The sequence below is a fragment of the Artemia sp. Qi Xiang Cuo genome, chromosome 13, assembly GCF_049724085.1.
Source record: "Artemia sp. Qi Xiang Cuo chromosome 13, ASM4972408v1, whole genome shotgun sequence".
Lineage (NCBI taxonomy): Eukaryota > Metazoa > Arthropoda > Branchiopoda > Anostraca > Artemiidae > Artemia > Artemia sp. Qi Xiang Cuo.
The window spans coordinates 25802675-25828550 of NC_142806.1; the positions used below are offsets into that span (position 1 = coordinate 25802675).

Consider the following 25876-nt stretch of genomic DNA (forward strand, 5'->3'; position numbering starts at 1 on the left):
TTGTTTAATTTAAATATGCATAGGCATGACGAGAGGCTTCCCTTCCTCAGATCGTAAAATATCATGAGAAATTGCTAAACCTTGCCCTAAAAATCTAATTTTTGGTTTACCCCCTCCTAATAAGAAAAATATTCTCATCTTCTTTCTAGGTATATACCCTATGTTGTAATATGTAATATTTACAATATTTAGGCGGTTGCCACTTTTTACTGATGAAGAATGATAGATTGCTAAAGATCGTGCTTTTTGGTCATCTGTGGCCTAGCAAAGTCCTCAAATGGGATGGGAAAAGATCATCAGAAATATAATTCAAAGAAATTTGAAACTGCATAGGAGGGGGGTAAAGAGTGAAGGGTGAGGCTTTCACTGTAAACTAAAGCTTTTACCTCTAAGTATTAATCAAAAAAACTTTTGGCACAAAATATATTTTTCAAAAAAAAAGTAAAGAAATCCATTAAACCAAAAATGAACTAAAATAGAATCAAATAATCTACCAAGCATACAACTACCGAAATCAGTATTAATAAATAAATGAAGCCCAAAACAAACAGAAATTAAAATAAGTCAAACTCAAAACGAGTAGAAATTAATCACAGTAGGGTTCTAAGCCCTATGATTTCTAAAAGCCAGAATATAATTTGTACTTTACTGAAGAAAATTCAAATGAATTTACTGTAAAAAATGTGCATTGTCAGTTTAATATACATATGCTGATATTTATTTCTTGAAATCTAATTAATTTTTAATTAAAGTTATAAAAGTGAAAACACTTAAAAGAATTTTTTTTCAGTAAAGTCAAATTATATTCTGGCTCTTAAGAAATCATAGGGTTTTCTTTTCTGTGAAAAACTTATTTTGTGGAAAAGGTTTTTTTTAATTAATTTCTGTTCGTTTTATATCGACATAGTCTTTTCAGGGTAAAAAAATTCGTTAGATTTTTTTGTTTTTTTTAAGACTTTATAATTTGGCCTGCTATTTGCATGCTTAAGAAAAATATTCAACAATTTTTAACAACATACACCCTTTTAAAAATCTTTGATTGCTTGGATACACTTACACTATTTTGATTTGGTTAAATTTTAAGAGCAGAAGTAGTCCCAAAAGTTTGAACATAATCCCCTGGCATTACTTATAATCCTTGCCCTGAAGACTGTGGGGGGAGTTTCCTGCTGAAAGATATAATTTCCATACCTTTCAACTACATTGAACAAAATGGCTTTCTAAAAAGATTGATTGGATGTGTTTGGGGAAATGGTGGGAATGGAAGGGGGTTAGTTGCCTTCCCATCACCTTCAACTATTAAAAAGGGCACTGGCCATTTCAATTTCCAATCGAATGAGCCCTTTTTAAAATTTCTACGACAAGACTTTCTATAAAAAACCTTATATGCCCCCAGGCCAGAACTTACAACCCTTGCTTTGAGGGCTGTGGATGTAGTGTCATCCTCAAATACATAAATTCCAGATTTTTTAACTACGTTGAGTAAAATGGCTATCTCAAAATTTTGATTAGATGTGTTTGGGAAAATGGTGGATGTGATAGGGTGTTAGTGATCCTCCAGTCACTTTCAACTATTAAAAAGGTCATAAGCCCTTCTTATTCAATTTCCAATCAAATGAGCCCTTTTTTTAAGTTTCTGCGACAATGCTTTCTATGAAAAACCTTATATGCCCTCAGGGCATAACTTACAACCCTTGCCCTGAGGGGTCTGGGGGGTGGTCATCTTCAAAGACATAATTTCCAGAACCTTCAAATAGGCCTACGTTGAAAAGAATGGTTATATTAAAATTTTGATTGGATGTGTTCGGGGAAAAGTTGGGCGTGAGAGGGGGGTTAGTTGTCCTTTCAATCACTTTCACTATTAAAAAGGGCACTAGCCCTTTGAATTTCTAATCGAACGAGCCTTTTTTGAAGTTTCTACGACAACGCTTTCTATAAAAACCTTATATGTTCTCAGGGCTTAACTTACAAACCTTGCCCAGAGGGCTTTGGGGGAGTATCCTCCTCAAAAACAAAATTAATATGTGGAAATCTACTACGCTGAACAAAATGGTTATCTAAAAATTTTGATTGGATGTGTTTGGGGAAATCATGGGCGTGGAAGGGGGGTTAGTTGCCTTCGAATCTCTTTCGACTATCAAAAAGGGCACAAACCATTCCAATTTCCAATCGAATCAGCCCTATTTGAAGTTTCTATGACAACTCATTCGACTTGAAGTGCCCTGGTCTAAGACCAATAAACCCCCAAAAAAAGAAAATACATTGTGCCCACATCGTCTTTACTTAGGCAGCGCTATTGCACTGCCTATGATTTCTGTTTGTCTTGGGTTTCATTTATTTATTGATTTGTGGTAGTTGCATGCACGGTAGATTATTTGATTCTATTTTTGTTCATTTTTGGTTTAATGGAGTTCTTTACTTTTTTTTTGAAAAACTTAATTTGTGAAAAACTTATTTTTGTGAAAAAAGATATTTTAATTAATATCTGCTCATTTTATATTAACATAGTCTAAAGTTAAAAAACCATCCGTTCCATAAAAACCTTAAGTACCCCTGGGCATAACTTACAACTCTTTGCCCCTAATATCTGGGGTTTGCTTTAACCCCAAAAGCCTTGTTATATGATATGTAGACTATTTTGAATAGAATGGATATTGCAAAGTTTCTATTAGATACAGTTCGGGACAATACGACGTGTCTGTGTGTGTGTTTATGGGGGGGGATGGTGTTTATGGTGTTTATGGTCCTCTCAATTTCCAGTCGAATGAGCCATTTTTGAAGCTTCTACGATAAAACATTCTATGAAAACCCTATATGCCCCAAGGGTATAATTTACTACCCTTGTCCAGAGGGCTATAGGGGGTAGGTTTTCATCCTTAAAGACATAATTACCAGACCTTTCAACTACTTTGAACAAAATGACCATATCCAAATGTTGATCGGAACTGTTTGGGGAAATGATGTGCGTTGGGGGGGGGGGGGTGATTCTCTCTCGATTGCTTTCGACTATTAAAAAGGGCAGTAGCCCTCTCAATTTCCAATTGAAAGAGCCCTTTTTGAAGGTTTTACGACACCGCTTTCTATAAAAACCTTATATGCCCCCAGGACATAACTGACACCCTTAGCCCTGAGGGTGGGTTAGGGGTTATCATGCTCAAAGAGACAATTTCCAGACCCTTCAACTAGCTCCAACGAAATGGCTATATCAAAATGTTGATCGGAAGTGTTTGGGGAAATGACGGGTGTGGGGGGGGGGGGGTAGAGCATTCACCCTCCGATCGCTTTTGACTATTAATAAGGGTACTAGCCCTCTCACTTCCCAATTGAATGAACCCTTTTTGAATTTACCACGACAACGCTTTCTATAAAAACCTTATATGTCCCCAGGCCATAACTTACAACCTTGGCCGTGGGGGCCGTGGGGTTTGTCATCCTCAAAGACATAATTTCCAGACCTTTTCAACTACGTTAAACGAAATGGCTATCTCAAATTTCAAAATTTTGAGATAGCCATGTATTGTGCACAATACATATAGCACACCAGTTATGTTCAAGTACTATTCATGTTAGAAAAGGATAGCCACAATTGATACAAAATAATAATAAAAGTTGCTATTGTGAAATGTGCTTTTTAGCACAAATTATTGTGCACAATAGCTATAATAAAATTCTGTATCAGTGAAAACACATTTAGCTAGTGCTTGATTAAAACTACAACAATAAAATATTAGCATCAAGAAATGCATATTTTAGTCCAAGTTCATGGGCACTGCCTTTTCTATGACGAAATAAAAGTTCCAAATAGGGACAGGTCCTTTATTAGACAGTGAAACAAAAATATAAAACAAAGGCTCTAAATATATTAATGACACAATCGGTCATCATTACCAGTAGAGTTACTAACGTATCAAAATTAAAACAAACTATATTTATACTAAACAAAATAAACACTTCAGGGTCAAAGCTAAATTAGGCATTAGTCCTCTCAATTTCTAGTCGAATGAGCCATTTTTGAAGCTTCTACGACAAAACTTTCTATGAAAACTCTATATGCCCCAAGGGCATAATTTACGACCCTTTTCCAGAGGGCTATAGTGGGAGGGTTTTCATCCTCGAAGACATAATTACCAGACCTTAATTACCCATTTTGTTCAACGTAGATGAAAAGCCTTGGGGCATATAATGTTTTTTATAGAAAGTGTTGTAGTAGAAACTTCAAAAAAGGCTCGTTCGATTAGAAATTCAAACGGTTAGTGCCCTTTTTAATAGTCGAAGTGATTGAAGGGTAAGTAACCCCCCTTTCAAGCCCACCATTTCCCCAAACACATACAATCAAAATTTTGAGATAACCATTCTGTTCAACGTAGTTGAAAGTTTTAGAAATTAGGTCTTTGAAGATGACAACCCCCCACAGCCCTCAGGGCAAGGGTTGTAAGTTTTGCCCTGGGGGTATATAAGGTTTTTCACAGAAAGTATTGTCATAGAAACTTAAAAAAGGGCTCATTTGATTGGAAATTGAATAAGAAGGGCTTGTGTCCTTTCTAATAGTCGAAAGTGATTGGAGGATCACTAACACTCCTCTCACATCCACCATTTCCCCAAACACATCCAATCAAAATTTTGAGATAGCCATTTTACTCAACGTAGTTAAAAAGTCTGGAATTTATGTCTTTGAGGATGATACTCCATCCACAGCCCTAAGGGTAAGGGTTGTAAGTTATGCCCTGGGGGCATATAAGGTTTTTTTCTATAGAAAGCGTTGTCGTAGAAACTTCAAAAAGGGCTCACTTGATTGGAAATTCAAAAGTCTAGTGCTCTTTTTAATAGTCGAAAGTGATTGGAAGGCAACTAACACCCTTTCAACGCCCACCATTTCCCCAAACATATCTAATCAAAATTTTGAGATTTTCATTTTGTTCAATGTAGTTGAAAGGTACGGAAATTATATCTTTGAGCAGGAAACGTCCCCACAGTCTTGAGGAAAAGGGTTATAAGTTATGCCAGGGTATTATGTTCAAACTCTCAGGGCTACTTCTGCTTTTAAAATTTAACCAAATCAAAATAGCGTAAGTGCATCCAAGCTATCAAAGAAAGTAAACAGTTTTTTGCGAATGATATCAAGTTTTCTATTTCAGGTCAACTAGAGGAGGTATGAAACAAAATTAAACACTACTATGTTTGTCAAGATTTTTAAAAGGGTGAATGTTGTTAAAAATTGCTGAATATTTTTCTTCAGCATGCAAATAGCAGGTCAAACTATAATGTCTTAAAAAAAACGAACAGAAATTAATTAAAAAACCTTTTCCAAAAAGTAAGTTTTTCAAAGAAAAGAAAACAGATAAACTCTATGATTTCTAAGAGCCAGAATATAATTTGAATTTACTGAAAGAAATTCTTTTAAGTGTTTTCACTTTTATAACTTTAAGAAATTAAAAATTAATTAGGGTTTAAGAAATAAATATCAGCATATGCATATTAAACTGACAATGCACATTTTTTTTAAGTCAATTCATTTGAATTTTTTTCAGTAAAGTAAAAATTATATTCTGGCTTTTAGAAATCATAGAGATTAGAACCCTACTCAGAATAATTTGTACGCGTTTTGAGTTTGACTTATTATAATTTCTGTTTATTTTGGGTTTCATTTATTTATTAATACTGATTTGCGGTAGTTGTATGCTTGGTAGATTATTTGATTCTATTTTGTTCATTTTTGGTTTAATTACTTTACTGTTTTTTGAAAATTTATTTTGTGCAAAAAGTTTTTTTTATTAATACTTAGAGGTAAAAGCTTTACTTTGCAGTCAAAGCCTCACTCTTCACTCTTTACCCCCTCCTGTGCAGTTTCAATTTTCAAAGGGGGGAGAGTGAGAGGGGGGTTAGTCGCCCTCCAATCACTTTCGACTACTAAAAAGGGCACTAGCCCTTTCAATTTCCAATCAAATAAGCCCTTTTTGAAGTTTCTATGACAACACTTTCTATAAAAACCTTATATGTCCCTAGAGCATAACTTATTACCCTTGCCCTTAGGGTTGTTGGGGGGTTGTGATCCTCAAAGACCTAATTTCCAGAACATTAAACTACGTTGAACAAAATGGCAATCTCAAAATTTTGATTGGCCGTGTTTGGGGAAATTTTGGGGGTGAGAGGGGGGTTAGTTACCCTCCAATCGCTTTCTGCTATGAAAAAGGGTAGTAGCTCTTTGAATTTCCGATCGAATGAGCCTTTTTTGAAGTTTCTACGGCAACCCTTTTGATAAAAACTTTACATGCCTCCAGGACATAACTTACAACTCTTGCTCTGAGGATTGGGGGGGGGGGCGTGTTATCCTCAAACAACTAATTTCCGGAACTTTCAACTGCGTTGAACAAAATGGCTGTCTCCAAATTTGGATTGGATGTGCTTGGGGAAATGGTGGTTGCGAGAGGGGGGTTAGTTGCCTAACTCCCCTCCCACCATTTTAAAGGTCACTAACCCTTTTAATTTCCAATCGAATGAGCTTTTTTTGAAGGTTTCAACGACAACCCTTTCTGTAAAAACATATAGGCCCCCAGGGCATAACTTACAACCCTATCCCTGAGAGCTGTAGGGGGGTTGCTATCCTCAAAAACCTAATTTCCAGAATTTTCAACTACGTTGAACAAAATGGCTATCTCAAAATTTTGATTGGATGTGCTTGGGGAAATCGTGGGTGTAATAGAGGAGTTAATTTCCCCCAACCACTTTCGACTGTTAAATAAGGCATTAACTCTTTGAATTTTCAATCGAATGAGCCCTTTTTGAAGTTTATACGACGACGCTATCTATAAAAACTTTATATGCCCCCAGGACATAACTGACTTTCAAAAATTAAAAAGGGTACTAGCCCTTTCATTTTGATTAGATTTGATTGGAGAAATGGTGGGGTATTATATGCCCCCAGGGCATAACTTACAACCCTTACTCTGAGGGCTGTGGGGGGGGGGGAGTTGTACTCCTCAAGTACATAGTTTCCAGAACTTTCGACTACGTTGAAAAAAACTGGCTATTTCAAAATTTTGATTGGAAGCGCTTGGGGAAATGGTTTGCGTGAGAGGGGGGTTAGTTGCACTCTAATCACGTTCTACTAATAAAAAGGGCACTAGCTCTTTCAGTTTCCAATCGAATGAGCCCTTTTTGAAGTTACTACGACAACCCTTCCTCTATAAAATCTTATATGCCCCAGGGCATAATTTACAGCCCTTACCCTTCGGGCTGTGGGGGGACTGACCTCCTCAAAGACATGATTTCCAGATCTTTTAACTACGTTGAACAAAATGGCTATTTAATTTTCAAACGAATGAGCCCTTTTTAAAGTTTATGCGACAACTCTATCTACACTTTATATGCCCCCAGAGCATAACTTACATTCGACTATTAAAAAGGGCACTAGCCTTCTCAATTTCCAATCGAATTAGCTCTTTTTGAAGTTTCTACGACAGCATTTTCTATAAAAACCTTATATGCCCCCAGGGAATAACATATAGCCCTTGTCCCGAGGGTTTTGGGGGCAGGGATTTCATCCTCAAACACCCAATTTCCAGAACTTTGATTTACGTTGAACAAAATGGCTATCTCAAAATATTTATTGGATGTTTTTGGGGGAATGTTGGGCGTGAGAACAGGGTTAGTTGCTCTCCAATCACTTTCGACTGTTACAAAAGGCACTAACCCTTTGAATTTTCAATTGAATGAGCTCTTTTTGAAGTTTCTACAACAATGCTTTCTATAAAAAACCTTGTGTACCCACAGGGCATAACTTACAACCCTTGCCCTGAGGGCTGTGGGGGGGGGGATGTCCTCAAAGACATAGTTTCCAGAACTTTGGACTACGATGAAAAAAAAATGAATATCTCAAAATTTTGATTGGGTTTGTTTGGGGAAATGGTGTGCGCGAAAGGGGGGTTAGTTTCCCTCCAATCACTTTCTATTATTAAAAAGGGCACTAGCCCTTTCAATTTCCAATTGAATGAGCCCTTTTTGAAGTTTCAACATTCTATAAAAAATTTTATATGCCCCCAGGGCATAACTTACAACCCTTACCCTGAGAGTTGTGGCGGAAGCGTCCTCCTCAAAAATATAGTTTCCAGATCTTTCAACTACGTTGAACAACATGGCTATCTCAAAATTTTTATTTGATGTGTTTGAGGAAATGATAGGTGTGGATGGGGTGTTAGTTGCCTTCTAATCACTTTCAGCTATTGAAAAGGGCACTAGCAGCAGTGTTACAAAGGTGAAGCCAAGTTTTGCGTTCAAGAGAAATCTGACTTGTCTACCCATGAAAAAATCGAATATCCCTTATGTTTATACCTGTTTAAATATTCTCCTGAGCACTTGCATCTCGGTCCGGCTTTGTATAATGGTTGAGATGGGGAATGATCGCACTGTATTAAATTTATATACAGTACACCCATATTTATATACCCAACTTCTAAATGAGTGCGTGGAGAAATCTGGGGAAAATGAATAGGAAGGATGTGGAAAAGCACAGGATGGGAGGCTCCCAGCCCTCCCAGCTCCGATGCTTTCAACCGAAAGCAAGGAGCAACATTAAAACTTAAACCGAACAGAAATTGTTACGTATGTGAGGGGGGTTGCCCCCTATTCAGCACTTCCCTCTCCACGCTAATGTTTTTAGTACTTTTAAAAAAGCTTCTTATTATTCTAATTAAGCGAATCTTGTGTTTCAGTAATCCTTCTTAAAAGATTGGGACCAAATCCTAACTTTAAGCATAAAGAGGGAGGTGTTGAGGAGAGGGTAACCCCCTTCAAGTAATTAACAATTTCTCTTCGTTTTAAGTTTTAACTTTGCTCCATACTTTCATTTGAAATAAAACAACATTTTTTTTTAATTTCTGATCGTATTTTTAAATCATACCAGGAAATCTAGCCCCACCTCGACGAAAAAATCCCTCCTCCGCACGGAAATAGCACGGAAAAATCCCTCCTCTAGGCAATTCAATCTTGGTGAAAATTTACCCTAGACAATTACCCTTAACAACACCACGCGTGAAATTTAGAGGGAAAAGAGAAAGCAAGACATATAAAAAGAATTTTGTGGAATTCTGGTAAATTCCACCAGCATAAAATTTCCCCTGAAAGGTTCACCCCCTGGAAACCCTCCCCATGGAAAATTATCTACTTGGAAAACCCCCCTAGCAGAATATTTTGCCCCTCCCTACCAGAAAAATGTATGTATGCTTCCCAATAACAAATAGCCTACTATACGAAAACAATGTGCAAATTTTATAACTTAAAGACCTTTCTCTAGGGACTGTGGGGAGTCATATTTTATCCAAAGTCATAACTATTCAGCCTTTCTACTATGTTGAATAAAATGTCTATCTCAAATTTTTGATCGGACGATTTTCAGGAAAAAGGAGCATTGGAGGGGGTCTATTTGCCCTTCAATAGTTTTGATGATGATATGACCTTCTATAGTCCCTGGGGTAGGGCTGTAGCCCACGTTGTATCGGGTGTATTGGTGTCGCACGTATCGGTATCGGTTGTATTGGTATCGCGTGTATCGTATCGGGCATGTCAGTGCCGGGTGTTTCTTGTGCTTTCTATCATTGTTGCAGCAGTAGCTGCAACCTAGTAAAGAGCAAACCACAGTCCATATTAACCAAAAGTTGAAAAGAGCATTTGAAAAAACTGCCTAGTGAGAAAACATTGCCACCTGTGATTGATTTAGGAATGGTAACTATTATTTCGGTTAATCTTAAAAGTAAGGGTTTTTGAGAAAATAAATTTTTGATTATTTGGAAAAAGAGCTTGAAACCCCTCGAAAATGGCATCACACCAAAATTAAAGTTGCACCATTGGAATCAGTATGGTCAAATATCCTGTATAGGGTAATTAGAGTCCTCCAACTTGAACAACAAAGAAAATCACGTTTTTTGTATGGGTAGCACCGATGTGTCCTTCTTTTCCTTTTTTTAATCAGGGCTAGCGAGTTACCAGAACAACTCTACGATGTCCTGGTCACTAGCTAGCCCTAGTAGGAAAAAATAAAGAAAACGGAGACAAATCAGTGCTACCCATGCAAAAAGGGATTTTTCTTGGTGTTCAAGGTGGAGGACTGTAATTATCCTACAAAGGGTATTCGATCATGCTGATTCCGTGCACTTTTTATTTCAACCCGATGCCATTTTCAAGGGGTTTAGGCTCTTTTTCGAAATCACAGTTAATTTGATTTCGCCATAAACTTTTACTTTTAAGATTGACCGAAACAACAGTTGATATTCCTGATTCAATGTCAGTTGGCAATCTTTTCTCAATAGCCATTTTTTTCAAAACGTATTTCCCAACTTTTTGTTACTATGGTCTGTCGTTCGCTCTTTACTAGGTTGCAGCTACTGCTGCAACCATTATTTAGTGTGTATCGGTGATATTTGAAAACTATGATGTTAGCTATGGTCCTGCGGGGCGTGTAGATCAGATTAGTCAGTTGGTTTTTGGTTACTTTTAAGTGAGTATGAGTTTTTCTCTAAATGCTAGCAACCATGTCTCATTATAGAGATTGCAAGCAATCAATAGGTTTTATTAAAATGCGACAATTTGTATGAGTAGTTTTGTAAATGTACCCTATTTTGTCTCACAGATTTGGAATGAGTTGGAGGTGCTTAAAAAAGCTTATTTTATTGGAAGGGGAGGATAAAAGGACTTGGAATTTTTTGGGAAAGGGGCAAACAGTTTTTTCCCCAGTTCTCACAAAATGAATACACTACGTTTTTTTCTCTTTTGTATGTCTGTCTTTCAACAGGTTCTTTTTCTAGTTACGTTGTAACTTAGTTATTTTTGATTTTCTAGTAGTTCCTATTTGTGGAATTCACTTATGAATGTAATCTTGCAGTAGTATTTCCCTTCTAAACTAGCTGCAATAACAACTGATTTCTTACTTCATTCATATCACCTTTTGTATCAACTTTTTAAACGTCCTTTTATGGCTGCCTTTGATTTAATCCTTTGCATTAGTTTTTTTTTGACATATGCTTGACGACTTTTCACATTTTTTCTATATGGTTCCTCATTTTTTAAAAGTTGGTGAAAATTAGTTTTTTCGAAGTAATGTCTTTCGTGCAATTTAGGCCAATTTAAAATGAATGAAGAAAAGTGAAGTTCGAAACCTATTTTAACCATGTAAATAATGTCAAATTTTAAATAATATAAAAAGTGCCCAGAAAACTCAAGAAAATTTAGGATTTTGGAGGGTCAAGGTCCTTGCTCCCCCCCTTGCATAAATTCATGCTATTAATAATTAAGATATGCTTATTTCGCTAAGAATTTCAAGCCATTTTGAAGTCAGGAGTGATTTCCGATTAATAAATAAGGTTAGCTTGCTCTTTGGCTCCCTCGCTATGCCGAAAAAGTGCATTTCAGGAAATCGTATCTTTGGGTATTTTAATTAAATCATCTGTTGATGCCTTAAGGTACTTTATGGCTGGTTGTTAGTTTTGAATGATTTCTAAGGGAGCTATAGTTGCTGTATTCAGAACTAAATTTTATCAAATCTTTTAGAGTTTATAATATCGAAAGACTAAAAACCACAACAAACGAATGTGCTTTCCACGCTGAGAAATCATTGATAATATATATATATATATATAATATATATATATATATATATATATATATATATATATATATATATATATATATATATATATATATATATATATATATATATATATATATATATATATATATATATATATATATATATATATATATGTCTCTCTCTCTCTCTCTCTCTCTCTCTCTCTCTCTCTCTCTCTCTCTCTCTCTCTCTCTCTCTCTCTCTCTCTCTCTCTCTCTCTCTCTCTCTCTCTCTCTCTCTCTCTCTCTCTCTCTCTCTCTCTCTCTCTCTCTCTCTCTCTCTCTCTCTCTCTCTCTCTCTCTCTCTCTCTCTCTCTCTCTCTCTCTCTCTCTCTCTCTCTCTCTCTCTCTCTCTCTCTCTCTCTCTCTCTCTCTGTATATATATATATATATATATATATATATATTATTATTATATATTTTTATTATTATTATTATTATTATTATTATTATATATATATATATATATATATATATATATATATATATATATATATATATATATATATATATATATATATATATATATATATATATATATATATATATATATATATATATATATATATATATATATATATATATATATATATATATATATATATATATATATATATATATATATATATATATATATATATATCTCTCTCTCTCTCTCTCTCTCTCTCTCTCTCTCTCTCTCTCTCTATATATATATATATATATATATATATATATATATATATATATATATATATATATATATATATATATATATATATATATATATATATATATATATATATATATATATATATATATATATATATATATATTGAAATAAATCCAAGGAACCAAATGACCAAACCCTTGACCTGCTAAGTGTGCATGAATATTTTCCCTTTGGTTTTTCAAAATTGCCTTAACATATCAGATTCAGATCGGTTTTAATAATACAATACACTCACAAATACATTTTAAAAATAAATTCTGGCCCATAATCCATATTAATTTGCCCTCTAGGACAATCCTGTTGAAGAAACATTAAATTACACCGTTAATTACGTCACATAGTGACGGTCCTCCATTTGCCAGCCAGCATGAACTCAAATTCTCCTAAGTTTTTAATTAAAATCACTAAAACTTAACTTACATCTCAGTCTCAACGACAACAATTCTTTTTTAATATAAGATATATGGAAAGAAACGGGAAGGTTGCGCTCTGGTATGAATTGCTCCACGTTGCGCCCCACGCCTTTTCAGGAAGTAGTAACGGTAATAACGGTGTTGTCAACTAGCTCGGGGGCATTGGGCTATTCGCCCGTTGATTTTGAAAAATTCCTTTTTGTGAGCATTTTCATTGAAACATTCTTTTTTGGTATTTTCATTGGGAAAACGATAAATTTGCCCCCCTCCCCCGTCCTACAATTTTAAAATAAATTTTGCCTACTCCCAAATCTTTGTGAACTGACGCCACTGTGTAATGAAATCAATTATCAATTGATTTTATAATTACGTAACATTTTCAAAATTTGTCAAAAAATTATTTACAGAGATATGTTTGTGATTGTATCAAAACGTAGTTTGAATTATTACGGAATGTTTATTGGCTATGCTGTATTTTAGGGAAAGCCACCGTTGCCACCAAAGCCAACAGATAAGCATGACCAGGAGCAGAAAATGGACAAGAGCCATAAGGAGGAGAAGAAAGCGAAACTATCGAGACTGAAGAAAGCAATTGAAAACACTGAACTAGAAATAGCAACCATTTCTGCCAATATTGACAAGGTAAATTCTTCGAATATTTTAAGCGCCGAGGACAGTGAAATGAAATCTGATTGTCTGAATGGGTTCAGTAAAAAGATTGCGCGACCGTATACCATATAAAAAATTAAGAGAAATCGGAATTTAGTTTTTAATAGTTTCCCATGCGCTTATCTCCGAATACGCGTATATACGAGGTGTGTTTTTTAAGTAAGGTCCGTTTGAACATAAGTAGCCTACACAACGACAGATTTTTTCAAAAAATTAAATTTATTTTCAGAAAGGACATACTTTACTCTATTTAACGGTATAGTTTCCAAGTTTTGTTCAAACACTTACTATGCGTCTCAACTAATTTTAAAATAACCTCTTTATATAAAATTGCTGCCTGCTTCGATAACCAAGAATTCACTGCTGTTTTTACGTCGTCATCATCATTGTAAGGGTTGCCGGTGGGGTGTCGCTTGAGGCGGAAGAACGGATGGTAATTGCTCGGCGTAAGATCAGGACTGTTGGGTGGGTAGTGTAAAACTTCCCAGCCAAAACTGTTCAACAAATTGTGTGTCTGACCTGTAGTGTGAGGTCTTGCATTGTCATCAAGAAAGACAATTTCTTTTGTCAGCATGCCAAGTTCTTTTGAATCGTTCTGCGGAGCTTTCTGAGGGTTTGGAAGTGTGCTTCTGCGTTGATAGTGGGTCCTTTTTGCATGAATTTGACCAAAGAAAAACACCATGCCTATTCCAAAACACCGAAGCCATGATTTTGCGCTGGGACAGAGTCTGTTTGGTCTTCATAGGCCACTTTATAGGGGAGTGTGTGTGCTTCCCATCCATGTTCTGTTGTCTCGATTCGGGCATGATATGCGAAATTCATGTTTCGTTTCCAGTTCAACCGGTTGCTACCTCAGTGGCAACCGTTACAATGATGAAGACGATGTAAAAACTGCAGCTCTTGGCTATCGGAGCAGGCTGCAAGTTTTTTTGAAGAGGTTACTTTAAAGTTAGATGAGAAGTATGATAAGTATTTGAAAAAACTTGGCAACTATGCCGAAAAATAGAGTAAAGAGGAGGTACTTTCTGAAAATAGATTTACTTATTTTGAAATGATCTGTCGTTGTGTACGTATGTTCAAACGGACCTTACTTAAAAACACGCCTCGTAGTTTTGGTAGTAGCGAGCGACAAATCCAAAAAAGGGAATGTATGCGAAAAATAAGCAAAATAAGCTAAAAACGTGTGGCGCCAAAAAGCTTATGAAAATTAACTTTCTTTTGAAGGTGTCGTTGTCTTTGAAAATCAACAGGTTGTTAACGTGTGAATTTTACGGACAAAAAATGTTGTCAAACTGAACTAATTAGTTGTGATATTGATTTTCGCGGTTCAACGTGTCAACACTGACGAAAATCTGCTTCTGTGCTAAAATCGTCATAATCTCGAAAAGAACAAGAAAAATATTGGAAGATCGCGAGTTTCTGGCATAGTCAACTCAAAATGAACCAACTTAATATCAAATAATATACCTATAAACAGCACAAAATAAGATTCATAATGAAAAATATATGCCAAATATTGATAGATTTTCTTGGGAAGAGGGGGTGGGGGGCTATCTAAAAAAACTGTGATTTTAAAATAAAAGTAAACAGTGATTAAACTTAAAATGAGTTGAAATATACCCTAATAAGAGGGGAAGTGTCGCACCCAGTATTCCCCTCCAATAAGCTGAGATAAAATATATTTATAATACAGTATATAGCGCTGAATTTGATTGAGACCCGAAATTAGAACTCTGAGGTCGAATCGCTATTGGTATCAGAATAACTTGTCAATATAGTTATATAGTTATAGTTATATTATATTTATAGTATTTAAAATACTTTAAATACTATAGACACCACCTAAAGTTAATTTGAATGTCAATATAATCTGTTGTCTGACACCATGTGCCCTCCCTCTCCTATGGTCTTTCACTGCGTTGAAAAAAAACGATCCATTTCTTTTGCTGTTTTTATTTCTTCGTTTACAAAGAATGACAGTGTATTTTAATTACTAATTACGTTCTTCAAAGTAGCTGTGGCTTTTGTAAGTAATTTTGCCTACATTTAGAGTCTAGTTTTGTTAGGTCTTTAGCTGTCTTTAGCTCTTTACCTTTGTTAGGAGTAGAATTAGCTTGCAAGTTTAAAAATAGTGTTGAGCGTCAAAATAATTAAAAAGACGAAAGGAAGGAGATGAACTCTCGGCCTGTGCTCTGTAGGATGGAAAGTTTATTGAAATTTGTCTCCCAATGACAAATTTCATTGGGAGATTCAGAAATATTTTTTTTCTCTAAACGTGGAGGGTGATTTTAAAAATGTGTAATTTTACTCGTTTAAGATCTAATGATAATTTGTTTCCAAATTATATGTTGCGAGTGTTGACGATTTTTGTCCTAAATATTTTCGGAGGTTCATTTAAATAGCCATATCGTAAATAGGTTGATTATTTTCGAGATACGTTATAACTATAATTTTTCGGGATACGAATTGCATGACTTTTGGAGGATCTTTCCATGGAGGATGTTTTCATGGAAGAAGAGACATTTCTATGAAGTGGGCGCCGGATCTAGACCCCGGCACCACGACGATGCGGGAAGACCGGCGGCGGCGGGGAAAAAAACAGCACGCCGCTCCGCCGGCAAGATATCGGCGGTGTGCCGCCGGCACGATCAATGTTGGCTGCAAACCTTAAAGTTTTCATTAGTCTTTCTCAAATCACAGGTTCAATCTACAACAGATTCGAGCCTATTCATGAGTTCAAAAATTCACAAGTCGCTAACTGGAAACTGGTCTTCTTCGTTATTCATCAAGAGAATTAGAAATCTGGTAGAAACGAAATGGCTGTGGCGTTTCAGAACCCTTGCAATATACGAGTAGTTGAAGTATCTATTAGCTATGTATTCTTAACATAAATAATTATCAAAATTAGTAGTTTTTTTCATCGAGCATTACTGCATCTAAAACTTCAAATGCCGTATCACAAAATTCGCCAGTTATCTGCGTAAAAACTTTGAATATAACTTTGAACTTAGAAGCTTAATTTTTTCATAATGCCCTTTGCCTATATCTGTTTTGTCACATTTAAAACAGTTGAAATGGGCGACTTTGGTATTGATTGTTTTTTTTTTTGCTCTTTTGGATTCCTAAGAAGCCTTCTTGTATTAAAAACTGGTTTTTAATTCCAATTAAAAAAGGAAATGCATTTTAAAGTTTTTTTTGGCTTCTTTATAGAATATATGTCATGTAGGCTAAGGCTGAACTGCTGTTTTTTTATCCCTTTTGGCTGCTCTTCTGCATGTCCTTTGTATTTTATCTTGGGGATTCATTCAAAATTATAAACTGATAAATACATAATACATGTCAAATTATAAACTGTATCTAAAATATTTAAATCTATCATCCTGAAAAAATACATTATGAGCCCCTCACATGTGAAAAATTCAATTACAATGACACAAAAAACACTTAATAGTTTATTGGCTATGAAGAAAAATGAAGTGCCAGCTATTTTCTTAGGTAAAAATGAAAAGCTCATCCGTTTTAAGTGTAATTAAATGAAATAATATGCAGACTGAAGCAGCCCCAGGAAGATGTTGAAATGTTCATCCTAGTTCGTCACTTTTAATCCAAGCTTTGTATCAGTTATTGAGTTTAAGCTTTGATTTCCAAATGCTCACAAGAATTACCAAATTTAAGAAAGTCGCAAGAATAAGTCACCTGTGGTCAAAATACTCAGACTCCTCTTTGATTCCCACCCAGGCTCAAAGCTTCTGCTATGGTCATTTCCATGGAAATCTCCAAAGAGTTTCTTTTTAAAATAGCTTTCAAGCGTAGTTAGGGGTATTTAGATTTTTTTGCTTTTCTTCAAAGCTTTGAAAAAAGTGTTATAATATTCCAAATGTTAAATTTGTGCATATTTTTGGTAATCATTTGTGGGGTGATCGAATTTTCTAAACCACTGTTGATACGTAAGAACGTTGCAACATCTAGTACCCTGAGGTCAAAAGACTGTCAAAAACTCCTCCTTGAACCTCCCAAATTGAAAACTTTTATTATGACCTGGCCTTTTAATGTATCTTGGGCACTGGACCAAGGGCGCCATTGTTACTCGAGCGCAGCGTTAGGTGGGGATGTCGATATCGCTTTCTTCACACCAATTCGTTTTAGTGTGAATCTACCTGGTACATATGAATGAATGTTTCCAAAGTAAACCCGTTTCATCAATAGGAAAAAAAACCGGATTGGACGCATATGTCCCTTTCCCTTTGGACGATAAAACCATGCAAGTGCTGTATCAAGTATAACTCACAAAAATCTTGTTAATTTTGTCAACTTTTCAACTTTTTGGGCATCCCTGCTTTCAATAAAAAAATCAAGGTACTATCACTTAAATATAACAACTCCCTATGCCCCCCTTCTTGATACCATCTTGATAGGATACCGTCTCTGCTTTAAATAAAAAAAAATAAATAACTTAATGGCACCCCTGCTTAAAAAAAATCGAGGTATTATCATTTAAATAGGATCGCTCACTACCCCCCCCTCCCTGGATACTACCTTGATAGGATGACGCATCTGCTTTAAATTAAAAAAAAGAACTTTTTGGGATCCCTGCTTTCAATAAATAAAATTTCGAGCTATTAGCATTTAAATATAATACCTCCCTACCCCCCCCCACGTGAAACCACCGTGATAGGATAGCGACTCAGCTTTAATTATAAAAATAATTTAATGAATAATTAAAAATGTAACTATATGGTTAAAACAAACACGCAAAATAACGTTAAACAGCTTAGTGTTCCTTGAAAAGAAAATTGAGGGTATGAGTAAAGGGGTACAAAGACAACAACAAAAATGTCGAAATTATTCAGAAATACCTCAAATTATTGGAAAACTGAGTGATAGATTCGCCATGGCATTCCATAATATCCAAAGAATCGAATTAAAAGGGAGCACACACAAAAGCCAAATAAGGTCAGTAAGAGAAATCCTAATGGGGGGCCCTGGGTCTATCAAAATATTGCAATGGTTTCCCAGGGAATTTGATATCATTTTCTCCACTTTAAATTTAAAAAAAAATAATTATCTTTTTGGCATCCCTGCTTTCAATAAAAAAAAAATGAGGCATTATCATTTAAAAATTATAGCCCCCTATCCCCTCCCCTATAGGCAATAATTTACAATTTGTTTATTAATCATATTTTTGGGGTAACTTCCAGTTCAATCTTTAATTCCCCGACCTTGTACATAGCTTAGTATATAGCTAAATTTTGTCACAACCGAACGCTGTTTTTTCGGGGGTAGGGGGGGGGGGGGTAAAAATGTTCCAGAAAGAAGATTGTATTTTATATCAGGGGTTCAATAATTGAGTATTAAACATTAAGAAAATCTTATCTAAAAACAGCAAAAAAAAAAAAAATCTGCAAACTTACAATTTAGCTGCAGAAACAATCTGTCGGCTGTCAATTTCAAAATCCAACAAAAGGCTGAAGCTGTATAGTAGTGAATGCGTTCTATAATTCTATTCAACTTGAAAATAAAATTCTTGACTACGAATGATGTAAGAAATAGCGATTGGGAAATAGTATTCGAAATTGATTTAAACTAATTTCATAAAGACGACACTTTTTTTTTGTCAACATATGAAGAACTGAGTATATTTGCAATAGCAATATTTGCAATAGCATATTGCATCCGTCTGGTTTTTATGCAAAGTAACAAAAGAGACGAAAATTAATGAACAAGAGAGTAGTGAAGAATTATGGTATACAAAGTAATATTTGGCAGGGAAAGTCACTGGTGATAAATCGGTAGGGGTGGCACCGTGATTGCGTGATTTTCGGGGATTCGGAGAACCAAATTTTTTTTTGGGGTGACGCATAGATTTTCGGGGAAATACCCGAAAATTCGGGGATAGTGCAAGCTCTGCTTGATTTCTAATCAGGAAAATACTAAATCACACGAGAAGGAAAAGCTCTGACTTTGCAGTTGACGCAATAAAGAATTGCCGTAAAAATAATTTAACGTCGACCGAATGTCGTCGCCTCCGCCAGCGGTGGCGTGCCTGCGGGGCGCCGGCGACGTGACGCCACTTTGACGGCGTTTGACCGGGCCTGGAGTTGGCTGTGGTCGGTTGATCCGCCGGCGCGGCACCGGGGTCTAGCCGGATTTTCCCGTATTATTCAAAAAACGATCAGAAATTAAATAAAAGAAAAGTTTTTTCAGCTGAAAGTAAGGAGCAACGTCAAAACTTGAAACGAACAGAAATTATTACGTATATGATCAAGTTCGCCCGAGTTCGAGCGAGTTAGTCAATACCTTGCTCTTTACGATAAAGTTTTTTTAGTACTTTCAAAAGAGCTATCTATTCTAATTAACCGGCCTGTGATTCAGGGGTTTGTGATTCGAACAAAATTCGAACTTTAGCGTAAAGAGTGAGCTATTGACTAGAGGGCGAACCCCCTCATATAAATAATAATGTCTGTTCTTTTTAAGTTTTAATTTTGCTCATTAATTTCATTTGAAAAAACTTGTTTTTTTTTATTTAATGAGAGAAGGGCTGAGATGGCTAGGGCACGTTCTGAGGATGAAGGATGACAAATTGCCAAATATTGTCCTTGTTTTCCAACCGTCCAGGGCAAAACAAAAATTAGTTCGTCCTCGGCTGGAGTGGGAGAATGTTGTATGATTTTATTTAAGGGAAATAGGAACTTCTTGGGAGGGTGTAGAGAGGAAGGCTTTGAATAGTTTGGCATAGAGGAGGCTCTTGCGTAGCTGTGTTGGTCTCAGGAGGCTTGGTGCTGCAATGTGTTGTTAGTAGAAGTACTAGTAATTGTATATTATATCATACGAGGACTAAAGGCTGGAACAAAAAGATGAATTAAATTATAAGAAGAAAAGAAAAAAATGGAGAAGAAGAAAAAAAAATGGAAAGAAACAGTAAAAGAAAAATTACAAAATTTTTCCGATTTCAGTTTTCAAGTTCACTTTTGGTGAGTCTCAATCAAAACATTTGAAAAATACACGTATTGCGTCGGAGTCTGCGGTGGTCGATCAATTTAAGTCCTTGACAAATGCAAAATGTGCTTTTGCAGGGTAATGCAACTAGCAGTGCGAAACTTCAGAGTTAAATGCATTTTTGTTCAGGGACGTAACATATAGAAGAGGGAGATAGGGAGATAGAATTCCTATGATTTCTAGTACCCGGTCAGTTGAACTTCTGAAATTTTGTGGAAATTCTTGTAGAAATTCGTGAGAAGTATCTAAAAACTCCCCAAATTTAACTCCCTATGTAGCGCCTGCGATATGAAAATTTCATGAAATTGCTTATTAAAAGTAAGCGGAAGCAGTGGTAGCTTCTTCTTGTTTGGATTAATATGGAGACGCTTCCGCATAATCTCATCATCGGAATCAAATTCTGAGTGCTGTAGTGTGTTACTGCGGCGAAGTTCAAACACTGTGTCCCGTATTACTATGCTGATATCAGTCCCATTGCGCCACTATAGACCTAGTGGCAGGGTCGTCCAGGATTTTTTCGAGGGGGAGGGGGTATAAAAGGATTTCTTCGGGGAGGGGGGAGGGTGTCCCCCTCCCGGGATACGGTCTTTCCAAGTGAGTTTTTTTTTATCACCGTATCTTTTATTTTATTACTATGCTACAATATGCGCATCGCGTTACAAAACCACTTGAGGCCGCAGTATCGCTAAGCCGTCCCTATGTTTACTTCAAGACTTGCCGCTGCTCGTAATAGAGAAGATCTAGCGATAGAGAGGTACGAACCACAGTTGATATGGGTTTTATTTTCAACTAATAATTACATCATACTTAACTGGCACTTACCACATTTTAAATAACATTATCAACCAAACGTAGAAATGATAAGAACGTGTGACGCTTTATTAAGCCACTATTGTGGCTTAAACTAACACTATGTGGCCACAATCAACTGGATTTCCTCATCTTTTACAGCTTAAAAATTAAATCGGCGTTGAAATTTACCATTATGATTCTGGTTCATGTGAATGAAGCCCGGATAATAAATTGCTTGCCTAGTGCAAATATTAAATTAATGTCAAACTTTTAATTTGACTAAAAAGGTATTTGACTAAAGGGCTATTCTTAGATAGAAAGGCTTCAAAACAGGATAAGATAGTCCCAAATTCATACGTCATATCTTCAAGATAAATATTAGAGGTCTTTTTTATAAGTAAACAATCCAATGGAAAGAATAACAAACTTTATTGAAAAAATACCCAAAATGTAATCTACATCAAACAGAATATCTTCCTAGGTGTTTTTTTTTATAGGTAAAATGCGTAGAAGCAAACGCCAAAAAAATTAGATTTCTTTCTAATTTGAGTGATGAATCCCCGGGCCGTATCCAGGATTTTTTTCGGGGGCGGTGGGGAGGGGGGACTACAAAAAAAACTCTAAAAAAGCATCAATTTTTTTATATCCGTTTTGTTACGTTTTTACGAGTCGGAAAACATTTGGGGAGGGGGATCGGATATGGCCTCGATGGTTCCTTATATTAGTTGAAATTTCAATGTGGAAATTTCTAGCTTTATGATGTTAGCCTTTTAGTATATAGCGGTATTTGATTGATGGGAGTTTTTATCGGGCTTAGGAATGACTTGTTGAGGGTAGCTAAGACTGAAGAACAAACCAATTTTACGTAAGTTTTAGGAAATCGTCCTCTTTTTTCATAAACCTTTTAAATTTGGAATTTTCCGGAGAGTGACCTTCATGTGGAAATACGGATTAAAGATTCATTTTTCCGACATTATTTAAGCGTTACTAAGGTTGAATACCGCCTGTCCTCTGTAAACTATGCTTATATATTATTATATCTCTGCAGTATTGCTGGAATAGTACTAATCTTATCAATAAGTCTATAGAATTAGAAAAATTTATGATATAAATCCGAATAATTTTTCACAACTTCGTCAATTCAGTCCGTCAACGTGACGTGAAAGATTTCGTCGTAGCTCGTCGAAGCTTGAAATACCATGATTTACTTAACATAATATCTTCTGTGTTATTTTTTTTGTATATTCTATCTTCTTTAATTTATCCTTATTATTAATGCATTTTCGTTTAGCATTCATGTTTAAGTTCTTATAAGTCTAAGGGTGCTACTCGTAATTGTATATACTATTAAATATGCTTTCAACTTTTTGCTGAATTTTCTTTATTCAAATTCCCCATACAAATTTTGTGGAAAAATTTTAACGCTTAATGTTTTGTCTGCAGTAAAATTACAGAGACTTGAGATATGCTCATTAGCTTTGGGTGTCTCAACATAATACGTTTTAAAATTTAAAAAAGGTTCAAATGTTGTTTTTAAGGCCTGGGGTGATTTTATGTCGGGGTTACAACGTGCGTGAAAGATTTAACCCATTAGGTATAACAAAAGAGTAGGTTTGTATCGGAAATCCCTCATTCTGAATCGGATTCCCGTTCCGTCCTTAATGGTCGGATCTGAGTGTCAAATGAAACTCAGAGAGGAAGAAAATAACAAAATGAAAAATAAGTAAAAAAAGGTGAAAAAACGAGGATTTTGTGTACGAGGATCTGAGTGTACTTAATTAAAGACCATGATTTACTTTACATGCTATCCCTTGCGTTATTTTGGTTTTCTTTGTATATTCTATCTTCATTAAATTATTCTAATTATTGATTCGTTTTTGAAAAAAGTTTGATACAAACTCGTGGTTTTGAATACTACGATATTTTCGATAAAAATCCAGTCTTTTAATGAAACTTCATGGAAGCCATTTAGATGATAATGAGCCAAAAGAAATTAGAATAGTTTTTTTTTAATGAAAATGTTTATTCATGAGAATATATTGAATTATAGCAATTATTTCTAGATTGAATGTTTGTCAGATATAATGCCAACGTTTTTAAAAAGCAATTATAACATAAAAAGTGAGTATAAATGAAAAAAAAGACTAGCTTGATTAAGTATTTTTTATGCAGAGTTTGTCCATACTGTCATGTCCACTTTAAGTACGAGGATTTTTGTAAAGTGGCTATTATGTTAAATAGAGATTATTAAAAAAGTATCGACTCTATAAATCCTTTTAGTCTGTCAATTTTCTCTGCCCTAAATTAGATTGACCTTCATAGTGAGAATATGAGACAAAGCAGGAAACCCAAAAATGAGGTAATTCATAGCCAGTGAAAAAAGAATAGAAATACTAATATTTCAGTCGAGACCTCTGCTCAGCCGTCCTCAGTGCAAAAGAAGAATACAAGGCGAGTAAAAGTCCACGAAACAAATTTAAAAGCCGAACTTCAACAGCAATATTTCAAGGCCGAAATATATGCATTTTCATTTTTTTTTTCACTGTTCTTCTCGTTTTCCTACTGTAATTCTTAATCAGGGTAGTCTCAGTAGTTATTTGACTTCGTAAGGGCGTAAGTGTTAATAAAAAATTATGAAACTCCTTTTCCTGGAATAAGGTTATTCTAACTTCTCACTCGAGGAACAATTGGAAAGCTACCAAGAAACTCACTTTTTGTGTTTCTGACCCCTCCAACCTTTTATAATCGCACCATTCTATACCTATGATCAATGAGACCTATATACAATTTAAATGAAATTTCACATAATCAAACAGTTCGTGGTAAAGACGTGTAAGTAAAGAGCGACGCGGCTCAATAGTAACCGAAACTGTAAAAGCGGTACTTTGATACCGATAGATACACCAAAAAATTGGCTTATTATTCTGATTTCAAATATTAAGTTTCATGAAGTTTAGTGTTACGCATCAAAAGCTACGAGCCTGAGAAAATTTGTGTGATTTTCCAAAAGGGGGGGAAACACCCTTAAAAGTTGTAGAATCTTAACGAAAATCACATCGTCAGATTCAGTGTATCAGACAATCTTATTTCAGAGTTCTCACAACCTCCTATCTATAAAAATGTGGAATTTTCTATTTTTTGCCGGAAGAAGGATCACGAATGCGTGTTTATTTTTTATTTATTTTTTTTTTCTGGGGGTAATCGTATTGACCCAGTAGTCCAAGACTATCGGGAGAGGGCTCATTCGAAAGAAAATGAAAGATTCTAGTACCCTTTTTAAGTTACCAAAAAGATTGGAGGGCAACTAGGCCCGCTCCCCCGCGCTTTTGTTTCCAAAAACTGTCCGACCAAAACTCTGAGATAGCCATTTTGTTCATCATCGTTGAAATGCCCTATAACTATGCCTTTGAATATAACATGGCCCCCCACAGCCCCAGGGGAAGGTCTTTAAGTTATAAAATTTGCACATTGTTTACACATTGTATTTGTGATTGGGAAGCATGCATACATTTTTGGTGGGGGTGGGGTAAATTTTCTGCTGGGGATTTTTCCACTGGGGAATTTTCTAGGGGATGAACTTGTCAGGGGAAATACTATACTGGGGGAATTTGCCAGAATTCCTATACAAAAGTCTTTTTATATGTCTTGCTTTCTCTTTTCCGTCTCACTTTTATGCGGGGAGCTATTACGTCTAGAGGATATTTCCGTGGGGAGGAGGATTTCTCCGCGGAAGTGGGGCCAGATTTCCTGGCATTATTTTAAAAAACGAACAAAAATTAAATAAAAAAATTAAGTTTTTTCAACTGAAAGTAAGGCGCAACGTTGAAACTTAAAACGAAGAGAAATTACTTTGTGTATGAAGGGGGCTGCCTCCTCCTCATTACATTGCTCTTTACGCTAAAGTCTGGATTTTGTCCCAATTCTTTAAGAACGACTCCTGAAACACAAGAGTTGTTTAATTAGAACAATAAGAAATTTTTTTTAAAAGCACATAACTAACTTTAGCGTAAAGAGTGAGGTGCATAGGAGCGGGTGACCCTCTTCATATACGTAATAATTTCTGTTCATTTTAAGTTTTAATGTTGCTCCTTACTTTCAGTTGAAAATTTTTTTTTACTTATTTAATATAGAAATAGGAAGTACCGTTGGTCCTGTGAATAATAAGTCTTTAGGAGATGGTGTTCTTCGCGGCGGCCGATCCGATTGTTCCTATTATATATTGCCCATCTATACCTTAAGTCTTTCCATTCACTTTACGCTTATATTTAGTGGATTAATGCGATTGTCTGTGAAAATTGTTTGGAGAAATATCTTTAATCTTGGTTAATGTTTCAACAGGTACTCTAGTTCGTTTACTTCCTCCTACAGTTACAAGAACCAGCTTTTCTTATTGTAGACGCACTTATTTCAATGTAAGGACCCACTTAACTTAAAAAAATGATGTTTTCTTCTTTATAGTAGTTCATTTAGAATCTCAGGTTTCTCTAGAACCATTTGTTACTTTCTAATGTAGATATACATAATGTTATAATAATAATAAATTTATTGCTCTAAAAGCCCTAGGGTCACGGTAATATAAAAATGAAAAGTACAATTTGCCACTTTTCATTTCGTGCATCAGACCTGTCACGGAATATGCATGTCCTCTCTTCACTGGAGCACCAAAAAGCCACATCGC

The 25876-nt window shown here is 35.5% G+C and overlaps 1 protein-coding gene across 2 annotated transcripts in view; it reads left to right on the forward strand.

Annotated features, from left to right (window-relative positions):
* The window catches only part of LOC148945120 (coiled-coil domain-containing protein 22 homolog), a 61732-nt gene that overhangs the window by 22121 nt on the left and 13735 nt on the right, over positions 1-25876 (forward strand). For both annotated transcript variants that reach the window (XM_089099347.1, XM_089099346.1), the window contains one exon: positions 13222-13383. In XM_089099347.1, the coding sequence (XP_088955473.1) occupies positions 13222-13383 (162 nt within the window). The remainder of the gene's footprint in view (positions 1-13221; positions 13384-25876) is intronic.